The sequence below is a fragment of the Silene latifolia genome, chromosome 10 (genome assembly GCF_048544455.1).
Source record: "Silene latifolia isolate original U9 population chromosome 10, ASM4854445v1, whole genome shotgun sequence".
NCBI lineage: Eukaryota > Viridiplantae > Streptophyta > Magnoliopsida > Caryophyllales > Caryophyllaceae > Silene > Silene latifolia.
In genome coordinates, this window is record NC_133535.1 from 158,020,732 (window position 1) to 158,043,110 (window position 22,379).

The following is a 22,379-nucleotide window of genomic DNA, read 5'->3' on the forward strand; positions in this document are numbered from 1 at the left end:
ACACTCGACCGAGTACCAACCAATTATTCGACCGAGTACTCCAACTAAAATACGGAGTATTAAAGTTGCAGTATATAAAACGTCATGGGCGTGTTTCGAAAGTGATTATCCATACGAAAAAAAATTGAATGGAAGAGTTGTCAATATTTATCATGGATAAATATTAATTTGACACGTTGAGTGTCATTTTCAATGACGGTTTGTTTTGATAAACTTATAAGTAAAACACTCTAAAATAATGAAGAAACCAATTTCAATATTTGTATGTATATTAACAATATATTGTCACAATATATTAATATTTGTCACAATTTACTAAAATTTTGCCACGATTTGTTATATTTTCTAACAATTATTGTTAAGTTTATTATTGTTTTTCCTCTGCTATTGCTATATTTTCTAGGATTTTTCTAACGTGTACAAATGCCATACATTAATAAGCTTAGTAGGGAGCCATCAATGGAAGCTACAAATCACTTATATCGACATTATGAAATAACTTAAGCATATGGAGAAATGGTTATACTTACCGCCTCGGGAGGAATTGGAGTTCTGCCATATATATAAACAGGCGCATCTCCTTTGTAATCATAATCATATTCTAGATAAACGCCTGAAATTTTGAGGTACTCCAGCGCAACACGCTTATGCTTTTTACCGGCTTTGAGAAACGCGGTTTCTGCTAATTTGTCAGGCGCCATAGCCCAACAAATTTCTGCTCATTCTCACAAAAACTACCAAATAAATATATTCACATAAAAAAACGGCATCTTTACATAATTATATCAAAATGGCCATAAAAATCAACAAACATAATTGGCGAGAAAATAAAATACGTACCCTTGTCGCCTTGATCTTTGACGTCAGGCGGAACAGTTATAGGTACACCTCATGCCTATTCAACACGATTGATTGTAGTATTGTAGGTTACCTCATTAGCATAAGTATACGAGGGATTGAAAGTTAATCCTTTGTACCAATCCATTCCTGGATCAGAAAGATATAGATTCAAGATCGGTAGATGGAAATGAATGTTTGTCAATCTTAATTAGGATTGGTCGAGTCAATTTTCAGATCTTATCGGGTTAACAATTTTAATTAGGTTTGGTTGAGTCAATTTTTAGCTTTTATCGGGTTATTTTAGATATACTAGTATCAAACCCGAAAATTTTTACAGAACGATATAAAATTATTTTACTTCTTTTTAACCAATCATCAGAAAAGCTCGAGCCTAATCATGCTGAGATGTACATTGCGGAGCATAGACTTCTTATTGGTCATGATCACTGGTCATGGTCACTGACGCTTGACAAATACCAAAAACTTGTCCCAAAAAAAATTCATTGTCCTCTATAGTTTATACAACGATTTTCCCAAGAACATTAAACTTAACTTTTACCCACGTTTTAGTTACATTTTAACTCACAACACCCCAATTCATCATGAAAAATTACAATTTTAATAAAAATGCAAAATATAAAGCTTCAAAAATAGCTAGAATTACACGCTGATATTAAAATTTACAGTACCTCTTGTAGGCATTGAGACACCACCTCCTGATCATCCAAATCAACTGTTCAAGAGCAATGTTTAAAAGACAAACCAATCATTGGGCCGCACTCCGCAGTCTCCACCTGACGTTAAATGTAATGTTTAAAAGTTATCAACTGACATATAAGTAAACTGGTGCACAGAAATCTTCGAAAGAACTTAGGTTGCACACCTTCTAATTATATTTGAGGTGATATGTAATGAATCTCAAAGGAGGTATAATATCAGTAACTAAACCAACTCATTAATTAGAAGTGCTACAACTCCAGTACTTCTACATTTGAGCAGGTTATCCAGATAGCTTATGTCCTTGCCCTCCATCATTAACTACAACTTTACCATTCCTTTTGCTCTACTCCATTTTTCTTTAGACCGTTTGACCTTCCTTTCTCAAAACAGGTTCATTTCATCATCCTTTTTCATGTTATCTTTGTTTTCTCCCCATATCACAGTTCTTCCTTTCTCGAACTATCCAAATTTTCCTCAAATGATTCCTCATCTAATAGAAGCATCTGGAAAAAAAGCCTCCTCCAACATTAATTATCAAAATAATGTGGCTATCTTCATCCCCCCCCCCCCCCCCGCCCCCCCACCTCTTTTTCCCTCTTAGCATTCTCTTGTCCTCCCCCGCCCTTCCTCACTCTCCCTCTTCATATCCTTCCCCTACTAATCTTATTGTACTCTATTCTGGGTATGTCATTGCCTTCTCCTCTTTCTTTCTCTCCCTTTCTCAGCGTTCTTATTCCCCTATTCCCTTCTACCCTTTCAATTTGAACAAAACCAAACATAGAATCATTCTCTCCCTTCCGCCTTCCAATCCACGACCAAAATAACGACGAAAGCATATGCTCTCACTATTATGCTCTTCTCCTCTATCTCCCAACCCCCTCGATGGTCTTCCTCCTCTCCCTCCCCGTTCCCCCTCTCGGCGCTCTCCCTCCCTACCTCGCTCCTACTCTCATAATCTTAAAAAAAAACATAAAGTCTCCATTTCAAAATAAAAAATAAAATAAACAATGCAAATCAGATGTATGAATGCAAACAGACAACTACTAAGCATAGCATTGACATCAATTTGCTTATTCTCAAATAGGAGCTACCTAAAAACACTAAGCATGGAAGTTAGCCCTAAAATAGCATACTTTACAATGATAACTAAGAAATTAACTAATAACTTATCAACATCCTTCTATCTTTGCCTTTAGACCACACTATCGCAAACAATATCTTGGAAAGAAAATACGAGTTATTGCAAATTGCTATAATAAAAGCAAAAATGAACCATATAAGAATCTGTTTTCGTAATGCGCCCTCAAAAGGTACTCCCAATCATATAGAAGCTTAAACGCAAAACTTGTATAAGGTTTCAATCCCACATATTCTGGCAAGTAAAAAAAGATACTCTCTCCTTTTCCTTCATATTTCTTTAAACGGATTATTCAGGTTTTCTTCCCCTTTCTTATTTTGGAAAATTTTACTTTTATTTTATTCATTCTTCTCTCACCTAACTCTTTTACTTCTATTTTATTTCTTCCTTTAATGTTTGTGGCACAAAATTTCTTATTTAACTTCTAATTATTCATCCATCGGTCTTATCACCAAACCTTCCACCCAACTCTTTTACTCATATTTCATTCATTTCCGTAATACTTGTGCCTACAAACACAGGAAATAAAAAGAAAACTATGAGGAAGTAGAAAATTAAATGGCTTTAAATCATGCTTCTCATTAATCATCCCTATTTTTCATCTACTTCCTTATTCTCTTCTTTTCCTCTCAAAGTGGCCCAATTCCACCCTACTTTGAGCATTACCAATGTGAAAAAATCTCATCCCGATTACGTTGGAAATGAAGAGTGGCGAATGCGCTACATGGGCCGCCCTCTTTGAGAACCACTACCGCGCATACCTGATGCACGACCACCTAACTTCAGCCGAATGTTCCTCCACGAATGCTGCTGACATTGCTCTTTGGCCGCGCCTCGACGCCCTGGTAAAACAGTGGATTTTTAGCACGATATCCGTGGATCTGATCCACACTATCTTAGCCCCGCGACAGTGGTCAACAAAAGTCGCTTGGGATAGCTTGGAAGCCATTTTCCTAGACAACAAAAATATCGCGCTGTCTATCTCGAGAATCAATTCGTTTCTGTTGTCCTTGATGATTTCAACTCCGTCACTGCCTATTGTTTAGAGCTCAAGAAGCTTTCTGATCAACTCGCGAACGCTGGCACACCGGTCTCCAATGAAATGCTTGTGCTTTAATTGATCGCGATACTAAATGAAAACTATGATAACGTTGCTATGTTCGTACAACAAAGCAAACCATTAATTTTATGGTATCAGAGAGAGCCAGTGTGACCAAAAGGTCACGAGTATGAATCCCACCTCTCTAAATTCTAAAGTGGAATATCAAGTACCAGGTGATAGATGAACCATCTCAACCAAAACCTTAAGGTGATGGTTGAATCCCAACTATTATATTTATTCCTATTACACCCTTCACTTGAATGCCCATTGGGCTTGTAGAGAGGTTAGTGCACATGCTCCCAAACCATGTGCTGAAATTTCCATTTCGTGAGTTATTGGGTTGCCAGGATTTGAACACGTGACTTTTGGCCACCCTGACTCTGATACCATGATAGAATGTAAATGATCTTAGAGTTGCATCTACACTTCAAGCCCAACATGCCTTATGTGAGGGAGCGTGTTAAAGTATAAAACCGATCTTGGGACTTCAACTATTAGCTTAAACTTTTGGTTGAAATGTTTTCTTGGCAAGTTTCTCAGCTCCATGAATTGTGGCAGAGTACGATCAAACTCCGTACCCATGAAAATAATTGACAATAAAGTTTGGTGTCCATTTGATTGAGCAGATTTCGACAATAGGCCATCCTTGTCGAGTTCACCGATGGAAAAAGGCGGGAACTCTGTAATAGCGTTTCGTGATCGTCTCGTTTACGATGAAAACAGTTAAACAGTGTCATATTAAAGGGCAGCTAAGCGTAGAACAAGGGAACACAAGCAACGGAACAAATGGGGACTTTTGTGGTACCAAAAAAAACCATTTGAAAGCATCAACAAACAAACAAAACAGAACAAAGCATAAAGTACATACGTTTTAACCCAAAACGTTCGAGTATTACCTTAAATTACGGTTGTTTTACACACTTTTTACCTACATTTGACTACTTCGAAATTTTAAACTAAGGTAATAATCCCAATACAACAATGCATGAAATAAGCAGTGTGAAAAACATTTTCAGTTTCACATACGGAGTAACATTTTCAGTTTCACAAACTTCTAAATTTGTATATTTTGATGACACCCTATTACTAGACACCGTGTTGCCATGATAAATTATTTCGTGCTGTGACTGCTGTCGACTTTTTTTTTCTAACTAGGTTGCGACACGGGAGTTCTAGCTAGAATGACAATTCTTCTACCCGTCTTTCAATTCTGGTTCCGCCATTTTATAACAATGACTTACTATTCAATTATTATAAAATAATAATTTATTAGAATCAAATAAGTATGAATCATCTTCATTTCCTTCCATATTCTCTAATACGAACAATTGTTATTAATCATTATCCATCCTCAACTCATCATTCAATTGACAATAGATCATCTTACTAATAAAATTTGAACAATTAAGAAAAAATGGAAGGATATGAATAGATGAATAAATAGAGAGGATCTCAATTAGACTCAAACAGCCTTCCCTAAGATCGGACCTTTTCTAATACGGAGTATGAAATTTCCGCCCTTGTTATATTCAGCCAATATACCACATACGACGACTTTACTCAATAATTATTTTCCGTCGTTAAAATAAGTTTAATTCTAAGTACAATTCGTCTCATTGTAAACAGATATTATCCGTCTAAAGCTGTAGACGGATATTATCCGTCTCATAAAATGTAAGTGGAGGGCAGGTAGGGTATCTATTTCCCACCCACTTGCACTATTCACTCTCATTTTGTGAGAGAGATACTATCAATCCGTCTACAACTTCAGATAAATAGTGACAATTTGTATTCTAAGTAACCAAGAAACTCCATTACTTTACAACGTCCCAAATTGTGGGGTTCACATCAAGATAGTCAAATGTAAACATTTCAATTTCAAATTCTCGTTTACAAGCACAACACAACTACAAGCACACAAAAAGTGCTACACTTGTTCTTTAATGAACCCTACAAGTTGGACATGCATATACTGTATTTTTTTATTACTGCATGGTTAACGTACGAATGAACTCTCACAGCGCACTATATAATTACCGTTTTTTTATCAATTCTTTTTCTCTTGGCAAAGGTTAAATTTGTATACTTATCGTCCAAATTTGCTTATAATCTTACCCACTAAATAAATAAAATATCATCATGAAAATATATCATCTTCTTGTAATTTTCATCGTATGTCTCTTAGTTTATCCATGCAATGCTCGTTCTTTAAGGATGAACAATCAAGTTTCACACAAGGTTTGTTTCTTATTAAGTTATTAACTCATTGCATTTTATATGAAACAGTTTCACTAGTGAGCACGACCAAAATTATCGTGTTTATATATTTCTTTTACTTTATTTATCATACATCGCTAATAGCCTAATATAAGTTAATTTCATCTATAAACCTGTCCCATATAATTATATAAACTTTTGTATTCCTTCATTTTTTTTTTTCCAAACACCATCTATAATTCTCACACCGTCGTGTTTTAATAAAACAACTAACGCGTTTTCAACATGCGAAAGGTTATGCCCATCTGACTCCCTACTTTTCGGTCCTGCAACTTGTTATCGCATGTGGGAGTCTTCTGGGTTTGATACTATAACACGGTCTTACACAATAATTACTGTTTTAGTTATTATCGAGTTAATTACACTTTAAAGTATACTTATTATCGTATGTGTTGACATGTTATTGCAGGAATTGGAGAACAAGAGAAGAAGAAATTTGGTGATTTTTAAGAAGAAATCAATAGTATCATGGCATTTGCCAAGCAAGCACACAGAATTACATCCCGGAATTTACTCTGATTATCCTAAACCTAGATCTCGTCCACCCTCCCATAATTAATTAAGATACAATTTTTTTCTTCTTTATCTTAGTTTCTTATATTTGTATTAACATAATAATTTTACATTTAACAAATTTTGTAAGCTTATATTGTAGAGTTTTGTTCGTATAGGATACTAGACATAACTTTTCATATACTATATGATAAAATCAGATCATTGACAAGCTGTATATGATAAAATCAGATCATTGACAAGCTGTAATCAATAATTTCTGTATACTCGTCCTTCTCGAGTAAAACATATTTGTCTCTTTTGCGACAGCGTACATCTGACCCCCTAACTCGCCAATTATATAGTTTCAACAAAAAATTATATGGAGTAATTTTACGAGAATTATCTTTATGAAATTAAATATTGTTCAAAGTTAACATCATTCGACCATGAAAGTCGATCAAAGGTAATTACATCATAGATAACGGTGAAAATCACAGATAACGCTATTTCATTTTTCTTAGAAATAAATTGGGTTGGTTTTATGTTTATGAGAGGACGAAAGTCCGATACTAAAGGTCAGTACTACAGATAACACTATTTCCTTTTTCTTACAAATACCCTTGTTTATCCCCGAAAGGGAAAAAAGTCTCCTTTTGTTTTTGATTTAGGGCTTGTTCATGGATCGTTCCGCCCATTGATTTGGCCCATTCCGCCCGCTAAAGAAGCGGGTCCTGACAATGCATTTTAAGAAAATTACAAAGGTCTGGCCCAATAACTCGTCCCCAACCCGCTAACCCGTTTGTCTGTGGGCCAAAAAAATTAACGTGAGCCCAGCCCATATCCAACCCAAGCCCACAACCTTTAATTTTTATTATTATTATTATTATTATTATTATTATTATTATTATTATTATTATTATTGATGAGGTAAGAAAACTTATCACCTCTAATTTGATTACTATACTACTGACAAAATAAAAAAAAATGTAAAAATCTTGTTCAAACAAAGGGAAGAATTATTAAGGCTCAACCATGAAAAAGATTGGCCCACTTTAAACCCAATAGTAATAAACTGAAAAGGTCCAAATCCAAGGCAAATACCGGTTAAAACATTTGGCGCCAAAATTATATAATCTCAACTAATTTCCTCAACCGTCCCGTTCTTTTCCCGCCAAAAATAACTACCCGCCATAAAATGTAGTATAACTACCTTTCCAAAACCATACATCGTGCTCGGTCCGAGGGCCGCCCTCTAACAATGACGAGGAAGAAGAAAAAAGAAGAGCGAATCCAAAATTGCTTTTACAAATACAAGATTTATTTCTGGTTTATGATTTTATTAACCGGATTAATATTGTCTATGATGGTTCATATATTATTATGTTAATTGTATTTGAATTCTGTAAAATTAATCTGTTTCCTGTCACAATTTACAAAATTTTCTGTACATTCGATTTTAAAAAGACGGGAATCCATCAGGACAGTTACGGAGTTAAAAACATCCCGAACACAAAACCTAACAACCAGACCGACACAGTGACTAGAATTACGACATTCCTGCTTCTGACGTTCTTGATTTGTTGCCTTACGATCTCCTATTAAGCAAAAACAAGTAAAAAAATTAGGGATATTCTCTCGTGTACCCCTGAATTTTTTCGTTTTCTAAGTTGTACCTCGTTTTTCATAAAAAAAACCTTGACCGACAATAATTCTCTGTTACGATTTCAGAACACGGTAATTTTTTTTTTTCAAACCGATTATCTCGTCAAGGCCTTGAATTTGAAAAAAAAAAAGAATCATCGCCTTTTGAACTCGTAGCCGGTACTTATGGTTGGTCAAAGCTTTTTTAACGAATAAACTTTGACCGACCATAATTCCCGACTACGAGTTGAGATGTCGGTGAATTTTTTTTCAAACGGAATACCTCTTCAAGACGATCAATTTGAGAAAAAAAAAATTATCGTATTCTGAACTTGTAGCCAAGAGTTATTAACGGTCAAAAGTTTTTTTGCAAGAAAAGAGGGGTACATCTAAGAAAATGAAAAAGTTGAGGGATACACGAAAGAATATCCCAAAAAATTAAATGTAGTTTCATTAATCAGGACGGATGCCAAATGTCGGAACTTTTTTTGTGTAATCAGACAACATAAGTCGCATATAAGACTGTCTCATGTAATACTGACCGCATCATATTGCAGCTGCTGATTTTCTAGCACCAAGCAAAATTTCTCCTCAATTAACTTTAAAACTATATCCCACCCCTGCAACATTAGCCGTGCCAAATAAACGAGAATAAGATAAGATGGTTTTACACGAAGATATTGTATAACATAAGCATTAATCAGAAGGATAACACGGATTTGTTTCTGAGAACATAGTTCACAACAACATTGACTTAATTCTGTACCTCAGGTGATATACATTCCAATTTTTAGTCGTCAATGACATACATTCCAATTTTTAGTCGTCAATGACTTAATTTTGTACCTCAGGTGACATACATTCCAATTTTTAGTCGTCACGTCTAAAACACGGTTCAGTATTAAGAGAACGAGCCAAGATATGCAACTATGCCAGAAATGCGAAACTTATATATTACCCGAAATTTTTTGCCATCATTTTCATGTCCATATCTCTTCACCTGTTTGATAAACCAAAACAAAAATAAATCATTCAAATTCCCGGAATTCTCCTACAATTGTCGATGCCTACGACAATCAGCACTTACCGAATCAAGTAATGTTGATATTTTAATCTTTCTGTCCTGTTTCTCTAGTTCGGATACCTCAATGCAACATTCTTCCACTGACCCTTCAGGAATCGGAGATGGTGAAATCGTAGTAACAAAGACTACCCTCAACTTATTTTCCTTCAAATTGGCGGTTTCTTCTCTGAACTACAATGCCACAGAACATTGTCATACCATTGAACAAAAAACATACCAACTCCGATCCATAAAGCGGTTATCATACCATTTGAGATGTTATTTTTTCGGAGGTCAGGCCGTCTGGTGCTATCATACTTTGAATTAGAAACTTGTTTTTAGGTATAGCAGGAGGGATCACCTTTTGAGCTTGCATATAGACTAAATCGTCCCCAAATCCAACACAACACGAAATCAGTAATCGAGAGCTAACATTTATCGAGTTAGAAATAGCTTGCCTAATTTGAAAAACTATTTCGACGACAACTGCAATCTGCAGTCAGAGAACTGACGCATAAGCATGTTGTAGCATTCGGGTCCCATACTATCAGGGGCGGACTCAGGATTTAAAGCGTCCCCAAATCCAACACAACACGAAATCAGTAATTGAGAGCTAACATTAATCGAGTTAGAAACAGCTTGCATGATTTGAAAAACTATTTCGACGACAACTGCAATCAGAGGACTGACGCATAAGCATGTTGTAGCATTCGGGTCCCATACTAGTATATACTACGCAAACTCTCACTTTTATAAAACGTTGTAGACACAATTGTAAAACAGACTTAAGGCCTTATTCTTTTGGACTTAAAGTCACTTAATATAAGTTCACTTCAGATCCTATATGTTTAGTTCAGTTCAGTTCAGTTCAGATTCTAAAAGTTCAGTTCAGTTCAGATCCTATAAGTTCAGTTTAGATCCTATAAGTTCAGTTCAGTTCAGTTCAGATCATATAAGTTCAGTTCAGATCATATACCTCACTTAATTTAAATTCACTTCAGATCCTATAAGTTCAGTTCAGTTCAGATCCAATAAGTTCAGTTCAGTTCAGATCAGATAAGTTTCAGTCCAAAAGAACAGGGCCTTACAGACTCAAATCATGTCATTTACCAACGCGATCATCTGTTTCGCAACGATGACTCTTACAAACGGTTTTAAGTAAGACCAACGAAAAATTTACTCGAAATTAACAGATAAAAAAAAAAGAGATCACCTTTAACAACACAGGTAGAGCTAGGAGATATAATTCCGATATTCGGACGAACACAATACTTCTTAGGATGTGTTGTTTTAACCTTTAAATTCACGAAAATCCAAAACAAAAAAATCAATCAATAACTCGGAAAAACTAAAAAATTAATTAATTAAGGGTGTTCATGAAATGTAATTTACTAAAGATTATACCTTGAAAGCGATATTATGATCAGTGCTAATATTTGTTAATTGCAACGAACATGTGCTCAACCTGTTCAACTGAACTGTAGAAACGTCCCATAATATATACGCAAATAAAATTAATTGATGTTTTCTTTTTTCTAAAAATAAAAAAGAATGTGAACAAATAAATAAATAAATAATTGAGACGACGGAGAAACATGAGCCAATTTATGTGCAACACTATTATACTTCCTACGAACAATTCAAGCGCGAGATGGACGGTATTAAATTAGAAGAGATTAAGGAAATTACATGGGAATTTGAGTTGATCAGAAGGTTGGACATGAAGGAATTTTGTATTCATGGCTCCAAATATGAGTATTTTTTGTTCACACTTTTGTGTATCTTAAATTCAGAAAGATAGAGGATTTATTATTTTTTTTTTTTTTTTGGTGAAGTGATAGAGAATTTATTATGAAGAAAGATCATAACAACATTCATAAGACTTTTTCAAGTTTGAACTTGTCTATTATTGGACATTTGGATTAGGGGTAAGATCACAAATTCTCATGTCTGACGAATTACGAGTTTGTGATAGATATATCCGTCATAAAGGAGAGTTGCTGGATTAAGATTATTGACGACACTCAAAGTACGTTTTAAGACACACACCTAAACTTTTCACTAACTTTTTATTATTTCTTTATTTTTCAGACCTACCTTATTGAGAATAAAGCTTCAGCCCATTATGACTCACACAGGTAAGGATCCACATTGGAGAATTAGAGAACCGAATTCCATTATAAAAGACAAGGAACTACCCCATTTATTGCCAATTGGTTCAGACCAGTGTTGTGGACTCGTTCTCCTTCGTTCGGATGCGGCCCTGACCCGTTATTAAATTTAGCATACATCACCTTCGTTCGGATGCGGCCCTGACCCGTTATTAAATTTAGCACACATCAAACTCACTTCACTTTAAACATTATCCATTACCTTAAAAGTGGGGTTAAGACTCATGTAAAGACATAGAGAGTTTTGAGTTAAAATTATTGTTTTCACATGACCCAAAATAAAATTACACAGTCAACAAAAAAGTGCAAGCTCAGAAGCGCAATTTTCGTCTGTAATCAGACAAGAGTGGCGGACCCCAAAGGTGCCACATATGCGCAATTATCATCACTGCTTGTTTATAATGCACCAGCCGGGAATCGAACCCGGGTCTGTACCGTGGCAGGGTACTATTCTACCACTAGACCACTGGTGCTGATTGTTTACTTTAGCATATTTTAAGTGGTTAGCTAATAAAATACTATAATTAGCACTTTAATTAATGTGGTTTAGTTTGATGTCACTATAATATGTTTGTTTCCATCACATTCTTAGAATCCTAATTGATGTAGTAACTTCATTTTTGGCACTTTTGTCGTGTATATAGCTTAATCTCTTAAAGTTGCTTTTCAATTAGATGTCTCCAACACTAATTTTTGAAGAAATGTAAACATGTATCAAACCATGTTATTATTCTATCAATAATTCTCGTATAATATCATCTCACATTATAATGTGGAGATGATATATAACACAATATTTTTTTTTAAAAAAAAGAAAGATGTGAAATAAAGTGTAGCAATCTGTTATGTAAGAGGTCATACGATAAACGTATCATGAAATCGTCTCATAAAAGAGTTGATGTTACCTATATATGGAAAACAAGTTGGTGGTGCATTATTTAAGTTAGTGAGTTGATGATTGAATGTATAAACTAGTTTTGTGACCCGTGAAATTCACAGGATCTTTTGTTTTTTACTATGATATTTTTAGTGAATCAAATCATAACATTCTACAATATGATTTCATGTTTTAAGACTTCTATAAAATCAAGACAAATTAGTTTTTTTGTACAACAGTTTTATGTAAAATCAGAAACTAAAGTGTTATATAGTAAATACTTTTATCAAAACCATGTCATTATTTGACGTTCTTTTATGAGGGTTTTAAATGGTAAGTGGTGTTACTCAAATCCTTTTACGTGCTTTGTGATATGTCAAATATGCGCAAATGGAAGCTGATTAAAATCAATTAATAATACAGGTATTTGCATAATCGAAAACTGAAGTAACTCAATGGAAGCTGATTAAAATCAATTAATAATACAGGTATTCGCATAATCACATTACATAAAACCATAATATTATCAAACAAAGATCGCCAAACATGCAACACCCTCACTAATTAGATATTAAAATTTTATCAACAAATCCGAAATTAATATAAAACACACGATTAGAATTGTTGTGACAAAAACTAACATTTCACAGCACCCATAATATTGTAGCTAGTACTATAATAAATTGCGGAACTAAGAATTTGAAAGGAGCAACTCGTAATAATTGGATCATTAAGTCCCTATACTTCATCCATTAAACAATATTAAGCAAAAATGTGCTTTGACATTTCTCCAAATTTTCCACCTTGGGGATTCAACCGTATACTTCAAAATAGATAAATTAAGCATTCCACTCAATCATGTTTTCTATCAAAAGCCATTTTGAATAGGCATGTGTCTCATGTGTATAATTAAAGAAAATGAAAATTAAATTTAAGGTGTACAAAAGAATAATGTAGATGTAAATAAACTTTTTAGATTTCTCTCATCTTTATAGTTATTAATAATTGATAATTAATTCACCTCACTAATTTAACATCTAACTCCTTTCTTAAATGATAATTTTTGGGCTTTTCACTCCATTATTTATGCTACCTATTATCCATGTCAATAAGATTGAGATCCTCGCAAATTCAATTTTATTCTATGAGTGTTATTTTTCTAAGGAAAAATGATGATTAAAAAACAACACATATCAAAATAAAGCATACATTTGAAAGTTTTTGAAATACTAATTTTTTTTATGAACCTAAAAACAATTAGTCATTTACATTCATGTTGTCAATCTTATAGTTAGTTTATAATATAGTATTGAGTCGAATGAGTAGAGTATTTGTTTAAGTAATTCTAATATTTCTCTTCTTATTCTTCTTTCTTCAATAAACCATCCCTACATAAAAAAAAATCACTTAGTCATTAGTTTTTGTTATTAATTTAAGTTTCTCTTAAATAATGGAAGAAAGATGACATTGAGTCTAAAGATGTAAGTATATTTACCTTTGAATAGCACAACACCACAAATCTCAATATCCCTAAATAAGAAATAAACAACAAATATGCGAGGTTAAAAATGTGATGTACTTCATAACCAATGGAAAATAAAATAAATAAATGAATTCTTAGTTTAAAACCTTAATACATTTACCTTGATGCTGATACAATGATAAAAAAAAAAAAGTTAGTGACATATACAATTCTTTTCGCGATAGCGGTACGAAAATATTTACTTAAATATTGTCTCACAAATGTTGTCTTCCGTCAAAAACTTATAGTCAATCTTGTAGTTAGTTTATAATATAGTATTGAGTGGAATGAAGGGAGTAGTTGTTTAAGCAATTCTAATATTTTCTTTCTAGTATTTTTTCTCCAATGAACCATCTATAGGGAAAAAAAAGGACAAAATCCATCGAGTAATTAATAAGAAATAAAATGGTGAAATTTGATTTACGTGATATTAATCTTATCGTTATTAATTTAAGTTTTTATTTAAATAATAATAGAAAAAGGGCATTGAGCCATAAAGATGTAAGTATATTTATTTACCTTCGAATAGCACAATAAAAAGTGATGAGCAACCAATTGAACTTAAAAACAAATAAATGAATTATTATTTTAAAACCTTAATACATTTACCAAACCTTAATACATTTACCTACCACAAATCTTGATAGTTCCTACATAAGAAAGTTTTAAAACGTGATGAGCATTTCATAACCAATGGAACTTAAAAATAAATTATTAATTTAAAACCTTAATACATTTACCTTACCTTAATACACTTACCTTAATGTTGATATACTGATAAGATTTAAAAAAGACTATTTACATATACAACCACGATTTTATTGGCGATGAGGGCAAAAAAATATTGGCGTGAAATTTGGCTCACAAATGTTGTCTTACATCGAACATTTATATCCAATTGAGGATGCATGTTATGACTTTTGGGTGTCTTTTTATTATTATCATCAAATTTAATATATATAATAATTATGTAGTAAGGTTTTAGGACTTTTGAGCATTCTTTTTCATTATTAGCAAATTTAATATAAACATAAATATGGAGCAAGGAGAAATGAAATGTTAAAGGTTTACTTTAATTTTTATTTTATTTTTTATTTTTTTGTTGACAAAAGCCACCTTGTTTAATGTTAAATATGTTACTATTTACTCTTAATATCAACAAAATTTTTATTTTTTTAATAAATGGAGTAAATTAGAATTATGTGATATTTATTTGTTGCTTAAAATATTCTAACAATAAACGTCGAAATTTAAAATTTAATATGAATTTTGATTTAAATTGTTTTTTAATTTATCTACAAGCTTAAAAGTCCAAAGTATAATATTTGTAATGCTATTTGCATTTAATATTTCTTTCTTTTTTCTTTTTTACTTTTAAAATTAGAAATAATGATGTAAACTTTGGTGTAAATTTTAATTATAAATTATGAAATTTTGATGTAAATTTGAAAGGGATATATAAATTTTGGAAAAAAAAAATATATTTAAATTAATGTCATATAATAATAAGTTGATGATTTATACCACATTAACTCGCCATGTCATATTAAAATTTGACATGTCATGTGTAGTAAGTGACGTGGCTTTTTGATAGTGTAAGGTGGCATTTATGACGTGGCATTTTAAGTTCCCCTTTTAATAGTATTACTAGTTTTGTGACCCGTGAGAATCACGGGCTTGATTGTTTTTGTTCTTTTATTTTTGCGGTATCGTTCATGAATGCGTTATTTGGTTTGTTTGTCTTCTTGCTTATTATCTTGGAGATATGTTGGTAGGGTACCTAAGCAAGGCAATAAAGAGGGTTCTGTCATAATTCATGAGGGTAAGATATATTATAGCACCAAAACCCATGAATCCCTCATTTTAAAGAACAACGAATGTCCATTATCTGATTTCGAAAACTGGTATTGCATATAAATTAAATGGGAAATTGTATTGCCTTGTGTTTCATTAGAGCACTTTAAACAACTTATTCTCAAAGCCTAAAAGCAAAGTCAACACAAATTATCAGAAACGTAAAATTGCATTCAAACAGTGGAATATTAACTTTGAAAACTACTCTTATTTTGCTACGGTCCTCATTGTCTTTGTCCTTTTACTGAATGTTGTCTTGTTGTGTTAATTCTTTATTAGTCCCTTTCTGTTTTTGTCCTGTGCTTTTCTTTTTACGGTGTTTAGATTGTCTCTGGATTTCGAGGGCGCTTGGCTTTGTCATGGTGGTTATTCAGTTCACTCAACATTGACGGCTTTTGGCATTCTAGTACTTGATAAATTGTTTTTAGTGTTGTTTTGGTGCGTTCGGAGAAACTTGGTTCTATTTTTATCCGACAAAGAAACAAAATGTTGGACACTTGGACATCTAATTCTATTCTTTATTACCTAAGGTATTCTAATGAAAAAAGAAATGTAAAATAAAGTAAATATGTAAAATATATAAATGAATGGATGGTAATAATTTTTATAACTGAATTTTACATATTGCCTTTAGTCAATTAGAGACGATATGAATAATGCGCAGAAAGCGCTGTGTTAAAATACAACTTATGTTTATCTTACTAATTAGGCTAAAATTACAAGTTTATTTTCTTAAATGCAATGGAGTTTGTAAAACTTTTAACAAATAATACATTTACAATTCTTGTCGGCTCGTCGGTCTTGCAACATCGTCCTTGTAAATTCAATTGATTTCCAATGTATTGGAAAAAATATTATTGAAATGATTTTTATATTACGAAGTACCTAAGTGATATAGTTAAATTATTAGCAAGGAGTTGATGACATGTGACTTATACAAATAAAATTCTCGACTAAATACGCATTCAATAATTTTAAAATTTATGTGAGCAATTTTTGAGAGGATACACGAGAAAATGTATTTATTAAACAATGGACATCATTCTAGTTTCATTTCTACTATATCTCTTGTCAATTAGAGTCATCTCTATATCTTTTGTTGTTGGTAAACTTTTATGTGAGAAGCTTTAACGCCTATCCAAATGAATTTCAAAGAAATAAGGATACACAATTTGTATTATTATACTTCTTCCATTTTATTAATTATCACCTCATTTGCTTGTGTGCAATAATTAAGATTAAGAAAAGATAAAAACCAATTAAAAATAAAAGGAAAAAGGTTGCAATTGGTGGAGTAATGCGAGAATTTTACCCTTAAACGATGACATTATTTTGTAATTTTAAAAAAAAAGTTATAAGAAACATTGGTAAAAAGTAAGTCCCAAAGTAGAAATTAAAGAAAAAGGGTGATAATATAGAAATGGACAAAAAAAGAGAAGTGGGGTGATAATTAAAAAATATTCGTAACAATTGATTATGAGAAAACAAAAATATATACAAGCAAAAAAAGTAAATATTTTTCGAAGAAATATTGAGAGTGCTAGAAGAAAATATTTGATGGAAAACAAAAAATGATTTAAAGGCTTGAAAGCATTCAAAATGGAACAATGGATTGGAAAATGATCATTGGATTTCAATCAAAAACCATGCAAAATATTTACCTTGATCCGCATTAAAAGATCCGATTTATATCCTTGGAGCATATAACTTCAACACTTCCATTAAAACATTTTATTTATAATCTGTTTGTCGACTAATATATTTGATTTATAACCTGATTGACAAAATACAAGTTGAAGAGTACATGGAAAACTAATAAAGTGCACGAAAGGGTATAAGACAATTTAGTACAATTTACAAAATTTGTCAATTAATATTCTAAGGGTTGGAATATATAATGTAATATGTCACCAATAATTAGAGACTCATAGTACAATTTGATATTGCGCATACATCATAATAATAATGAAAAAAGGAAAACTCAATGAAACTGAAAAATTATTCAAGTCAAAAGATAATTGCAAAGAAGTTTCATAACCATTATTTCCAGATTTCATGCAATGTTTTTGATATGTAAGTATGTCATCCTCCTGCAATTTTAATAAAAATACAAAAATAATAACTAAATAAGATTCTAACTATTAACTAATTTAAAACATAATAAGAATAAAAAAGTTAAATAATTCAATTGTTTATATATGCATATTTTACCTAGCAACTTTTTGGATAAAAATGAAAAATAGGATTGTTGTAATATTTATATAAGATTCAAACTATTAATTAATTCAAAACATAATAAGAATACAAAAGTTAAATAATTCAATTGGTTATATATGCATACTTTACCTACTAACTTTTTGGATAAAAATCAAAAATAGGATTGTTATAATATTTATATAAGGAAATTTTTGTAATTAATTTCAATAATTTATTTGAGAGAAGAAGAATGTTGTGTGAACTAAGGGGGAGATAAAAAATGGTGAAATAAATACAAATTATAATAATTGTGAGGAAAACCAAAAGACCATCTATTAAATAAAAGAAAAAAAAAAGTTAAATGAATAGGTAGATTAATACCAAATTTATGAGAGGAAAATAAAGAGTTTGTATTAATTTGTTTTTTGTGTTTAGCACTAATATTTTTTTATTTTTTGTATTTTATAAGCATGTAACACATGATATTTAGAGATTACTTTTAGTTAGATAATTACTTACTTTTAGTTAGATAATTAAGTAATTAATATAATTGAATTATTAGTAACCAATAGAAAAATTACACATGGATTAAAATTAAATGCAAAGAAAAATAACATAAAATGTGGCACTTAAAATTGCTTAATATGACACACGTCAAATAATAAACTACTCATCTTGCTTTTTTATTATGTTGTATGGATACTAATAATTAAGTCATTTATCATAATAAATTTTGAAAAAAAAAATAATTTGGAATATTTTAAAGGATAATAAAAAGTGGAATGGAGAAGGTCTCATTTAAATTATAATTTACGTGATATAATTTCATGAACTAAATACATGGTATTACTACCCTTTTAAAATTCTATTATTAGTGTTTAATTTACTTATGTATTTACAGAATTTGTTTGTAAATTATTTAAATTAAATAAATATTTTCTTTTCCATATATTTTATATTTTCCAAAACCTTATCCTTTACGTGAAATAATTTCATGAACTAAATACATGATATTACTTCCCTTTTAGAATTTTAACTATTAATTAATTCAAAACATAATAAGAATAAAAAAGTTAAATAATTCAATTGTTTATATATGCATACTTTACCTAGCAACTTTTTGGATAAAAAATGAAAAATCGGATTGTTGTAATATTTATATAAGATTCAAACTATTAATTAATTCAAAACATAATAAGAATAAAAAAGTTAAATAATTCAATTGGTTATATATGCATACTTTACCTACCAACTTTTTGGATAAAAATGAAAAATAGGATTGTTATAATATTTATATAAGGAAATTTTTGTAATTAATTTCAATAATTTATTTGAGAGAAGAAGAATGTTGTGTGAACTAAGGGGGAGATAAAAAATGGTGAAATAAATACAAATTATAATAATTGTGAGGAAAACCCAAAAGCCCATCTATTAAATAAAAGAAACAAAAAAGTTAAATGAATAGGTAGATTAATACCAAATTTATGAGAGGAAAATAAAGAGTTTGTATTAATTTGTTTTTTGTGTTTAGCACTAATATTTTTTTATTTTTTTTATTTTATAAGCATGTAACACATGATATTTAGAGATTACTTTTAGTTAGATAATTACTTACTTTTAGTTAGATAATTAAGTAATTAATATAATTGAATTATTAGTAACCAATAGAAAAATTACACGTGGATTAAAATTAAATGCAAAGAAAAATAACATAAAATGTGGCACTTAAAATTGCTTAACATGACACGCGTCAAATAATAAACTACTTATCTTGCTTTTTTATTATGGTATATAGATACTAATAATTAAGTCATTTATCATACTAAATTTTGAAGAAACAATTAATTTGGAATAAATTTTAAAGGATAATTAAACAATAAAAGTGGAATGGATAAGGTCTCATTTAAATTATAATTTACGTGATATAATTTCATGAACTAAATACATGATATTACTACCCTTTTAAAATTCTATTATTAGTGTTTAATTTACTTACGTACTTACAGAATTTGTTTGTAAATTATTTAAATTAAATAAATATTTTATTTTCCATATATTTTATATTTTCCAAAACCGTATCCCTTACGTGAAATAATTTCATGAACTAAATACACGGTATTGCATCCCTTTTAGAATTTTAACTATTAATTAATTCAAAACATAATAAGAATAAAAAAGTTAAATAATTCAATTGTTTATATATGCATACTTTACCTAGCAACTTTTTGGATAAAAATGAAAAATAGGATTGTTGTAATATTTATATAAGATACAAAACTATTAATTAATTCAAAACATAATAAGAATTAAAAAGTTAAATAATTCAATTGGTTATATATCCATACTTTACCTACCAACCTTTTGGATAAAAATGAAAAATAGGATTGTTATAATATATATAAGGAAATTTTTGTAATTAATTTCAATAATTTATTTGAGAGAAGAAGAATGTTGTGTGAACTAAGGGGGAGATAAAAAATGGTGAAATAAATACAAAGTATAATAATTGTGAGGAAAAACCAAAAGGCCATCTATTAAATAAAAGAAAAAAAAAGTTAAATGAATAGGTAGATTAATACCAAATTTATGAGAGGAAAATAAAGAGTTTTATTAATTTGTTTTTTGTGTTTGCCACTAATATTTTTTTATTTTGTTTGTATTTTATAAGCATGTAACACATGATATTTAGAGATTACTTTTAGTTGGATACTTACTTAATTTTAGTTAGATAATTAAATAATTAATATAATTGAATTATTAGTAACCAATAGAAAAATTACACGTGGATTAAAATTAAATGCAAAGAAAAATAACATAAAATGTGGCACTTAAAATTGCTTAACATGACACACGTCAAATAATAAACTACTCATCTTGTCTTCTTATTATATTGTATAGATACTAATAATTAAGTCATTTATCATACTAAATTTTGAAAAAACAATTAATTTAGAATAAATTTTAATGGATAATTAAACAATAAAAGTGGAATGGAGAAAGTCTCATTTAAATTATCATTTAAGTGATATAATTTCATGAACTAAATACATGGTATTACTACCCTTTTAAAATTCTATTATTAGTGTTTAATTTACTTATGTATTTACAGAATTTGTTTGTAAATTATTTAAATTAAATAAATATTTTCTTTTCCATATATTTTATATTTTCCAATACCTTATCCTTTACGTGAAATAATTTCATGAACTAAATATACGGTATTACTCCCCTTTTAGAATTTTATTATTAGTGTTTAATTTCATTTAAGTATTTACTGAATTTGTTTGTAAATTACTTAAATTAAATAAATATTTTTTTCCATATATTTTATATTTTCCTAAGAAAATATTTTATATGATATTTAATACTCAATTGTTGATTAATTAGTTCTATAAAACATCTTCTATATACAAGAAAGTTATAATAACAACAATAGTGAATTGGTGCCTTTCAAAAAAAAAAAGTTGTGAATTAGTGACAAATCTGACAATACAAAAAAAAAATTCAACTTCATTTATTCTTCTTCGTTCTTAATTTCTTATGTATTCAGTTTTTTTTTTTTATTTCGAATACATATAATACTAATCCATATGAAATTTCTTGAAATTATTAACTTATAGTTAATGTGTATTTTCTTATTGTAGTATTTTTTTTTGAGTTAATTAAGTTTAAAGCTAATGGAATATGGATGGATTTTTAAAGAAAATAAGTGAATTAAATTAATGCAATATATGAATAAATTGATAATCCATGTCATATTAGTTTGCCAAGTCACATTGTTATTGTCTACGTGACTTTTTTTCATCCCATGTGGCATTGTCTACGTGACATTTTTATGCTAGCCTTTTAATAGTATTTATAGATGTAGAGTCAATTAGATATAGTTTCATGTCATTTTCATTAGTTTTTCCTAACACTAACCTAATTCGGTTTGATTTTGTTAGTTGATATTTTGCGATGTTCACATTTTTGTATATACCATATTTTAATATGAAAGTTATGGAAAAAGGTTAGTCACATCTTATAGGACGGTTCTGTAGGAAAGTTGTTGTGAGCTGTGAAGTGGAGTTCAATGTTCCATCAATCAAACTCAAAAGGCCCAAATATAAAGCTCATACCCACACAATTCGTAATACTTGGGAAATTTCTAGTATTATTAAGGATGTGAAATTAGACCTTCATTTTTTTGATGAAGTGATAATTAAACATTGTTCCGTGAAACCAATGAGGTTGCTGACTTTGTGGCTTCTATTGGACATTTATATCCAACTCTTTCGAGGTGGTTTGAAAACCAATGGCTTCAACTTACCTCACTCATTTGAATGAATGAATGAGCTAGGTTGGTCCTATCCCAGATGATCAATCTACTTTTCTTACCTTATAAAAAAAACACTAGCTGGGCTGGTCTTCAGTTGTAAAGTTTTGTGCGAGGATTGAATTAAATGTAACTCAGTAAAAAATCGTATGCGGATGACCCAAAACA

At 30.3% G+C, this 22,379-nt stretch overlaps 1 protein-coding gene and 2 non-coding genes across 3 annotated transcripts; all 3 read right to left on the bottom strand.

Annotated features, from left to right (window-relative positions):
* Positions 1 to 7,955: 7,955 nt before the first annotated feature.
* Positions 7,956 to 11,059, bottom strand: LOC141609433 (vesicle-associated protein 3-1-like). The gene is made up of 8 exons (XM_074428482.1): positions 10,966 to 11,059; positions 10,681 to 10,754; positions 10,490 to 10,571; positions 9,545 to 9,657; positions 9,301 to 9,468; positions 9,172 to 9,213; positions 8,756 to 8,833; positions 7,956 to 8,167 (listed from the first exon to the last, which is right to left on the bottom strand). Exons 1-8 carry the CDS (start codon positions 11,015 to 11,017, stop codon positions 8,057 to 8,059), a joined length of 720 nt encoding a protein of 239 aa, XP_074284583.1. The 5' UTR covers positions 11,018 to 11,059; the 3' UTR covers positions 7,956 to 8,056.
* Positions 11,060 to 11,754: 695 nt separating this feature from the next.
* LOC141609947 (small nucleolar RNA snoR114) lies at positions 11,755 to 11,841 on the bottom strand. Its single transcript, XR_012527847.1, has one exon. It is a non-coding gene; the product is annotated as a small nucleolar RNA snoR114 (small nucleolar RNA).
* An 8-nt stretch (positions 11,842 to 11,849) lies between these two features.
* TRNAG-GCC (transfer RNA glycine (anticodon GCC)) lies at positions 11,850 to 11,920 on the bottom strand. The gene has a single exon. It is a non-coding gene; the product is annotated as a tRNA-Gly (tRNA).
* Positions 11,921 to 22,379: the final 10,459 nt, after the last annotated feature.

Excerpts from the sequence above, each read along its gene's own strand:
- LOC141609433 (XM_074428482.1), bottom strand. The coding sequence starts at position 11,017 with ATGAATACAAAATTCCTTCATGTCCAACCTTCTGATCAACTCAAATTC. Across the intron at positions 8,834-9,171 it reads ATGATGGCAAAAAATTTCGG|GGGTGGGATATAGTTTTAAA; the intron begins GTAATATATAAG and ends CTAATGTTGCAG. Across the intron at positions 8,168-8,755 it reads AGCAGCTGCAATATGATGCG|GAGATCGTAAGGCAACAAAT; the intron begins GTCAGTATTACA and ends TTTGCTTAATAG.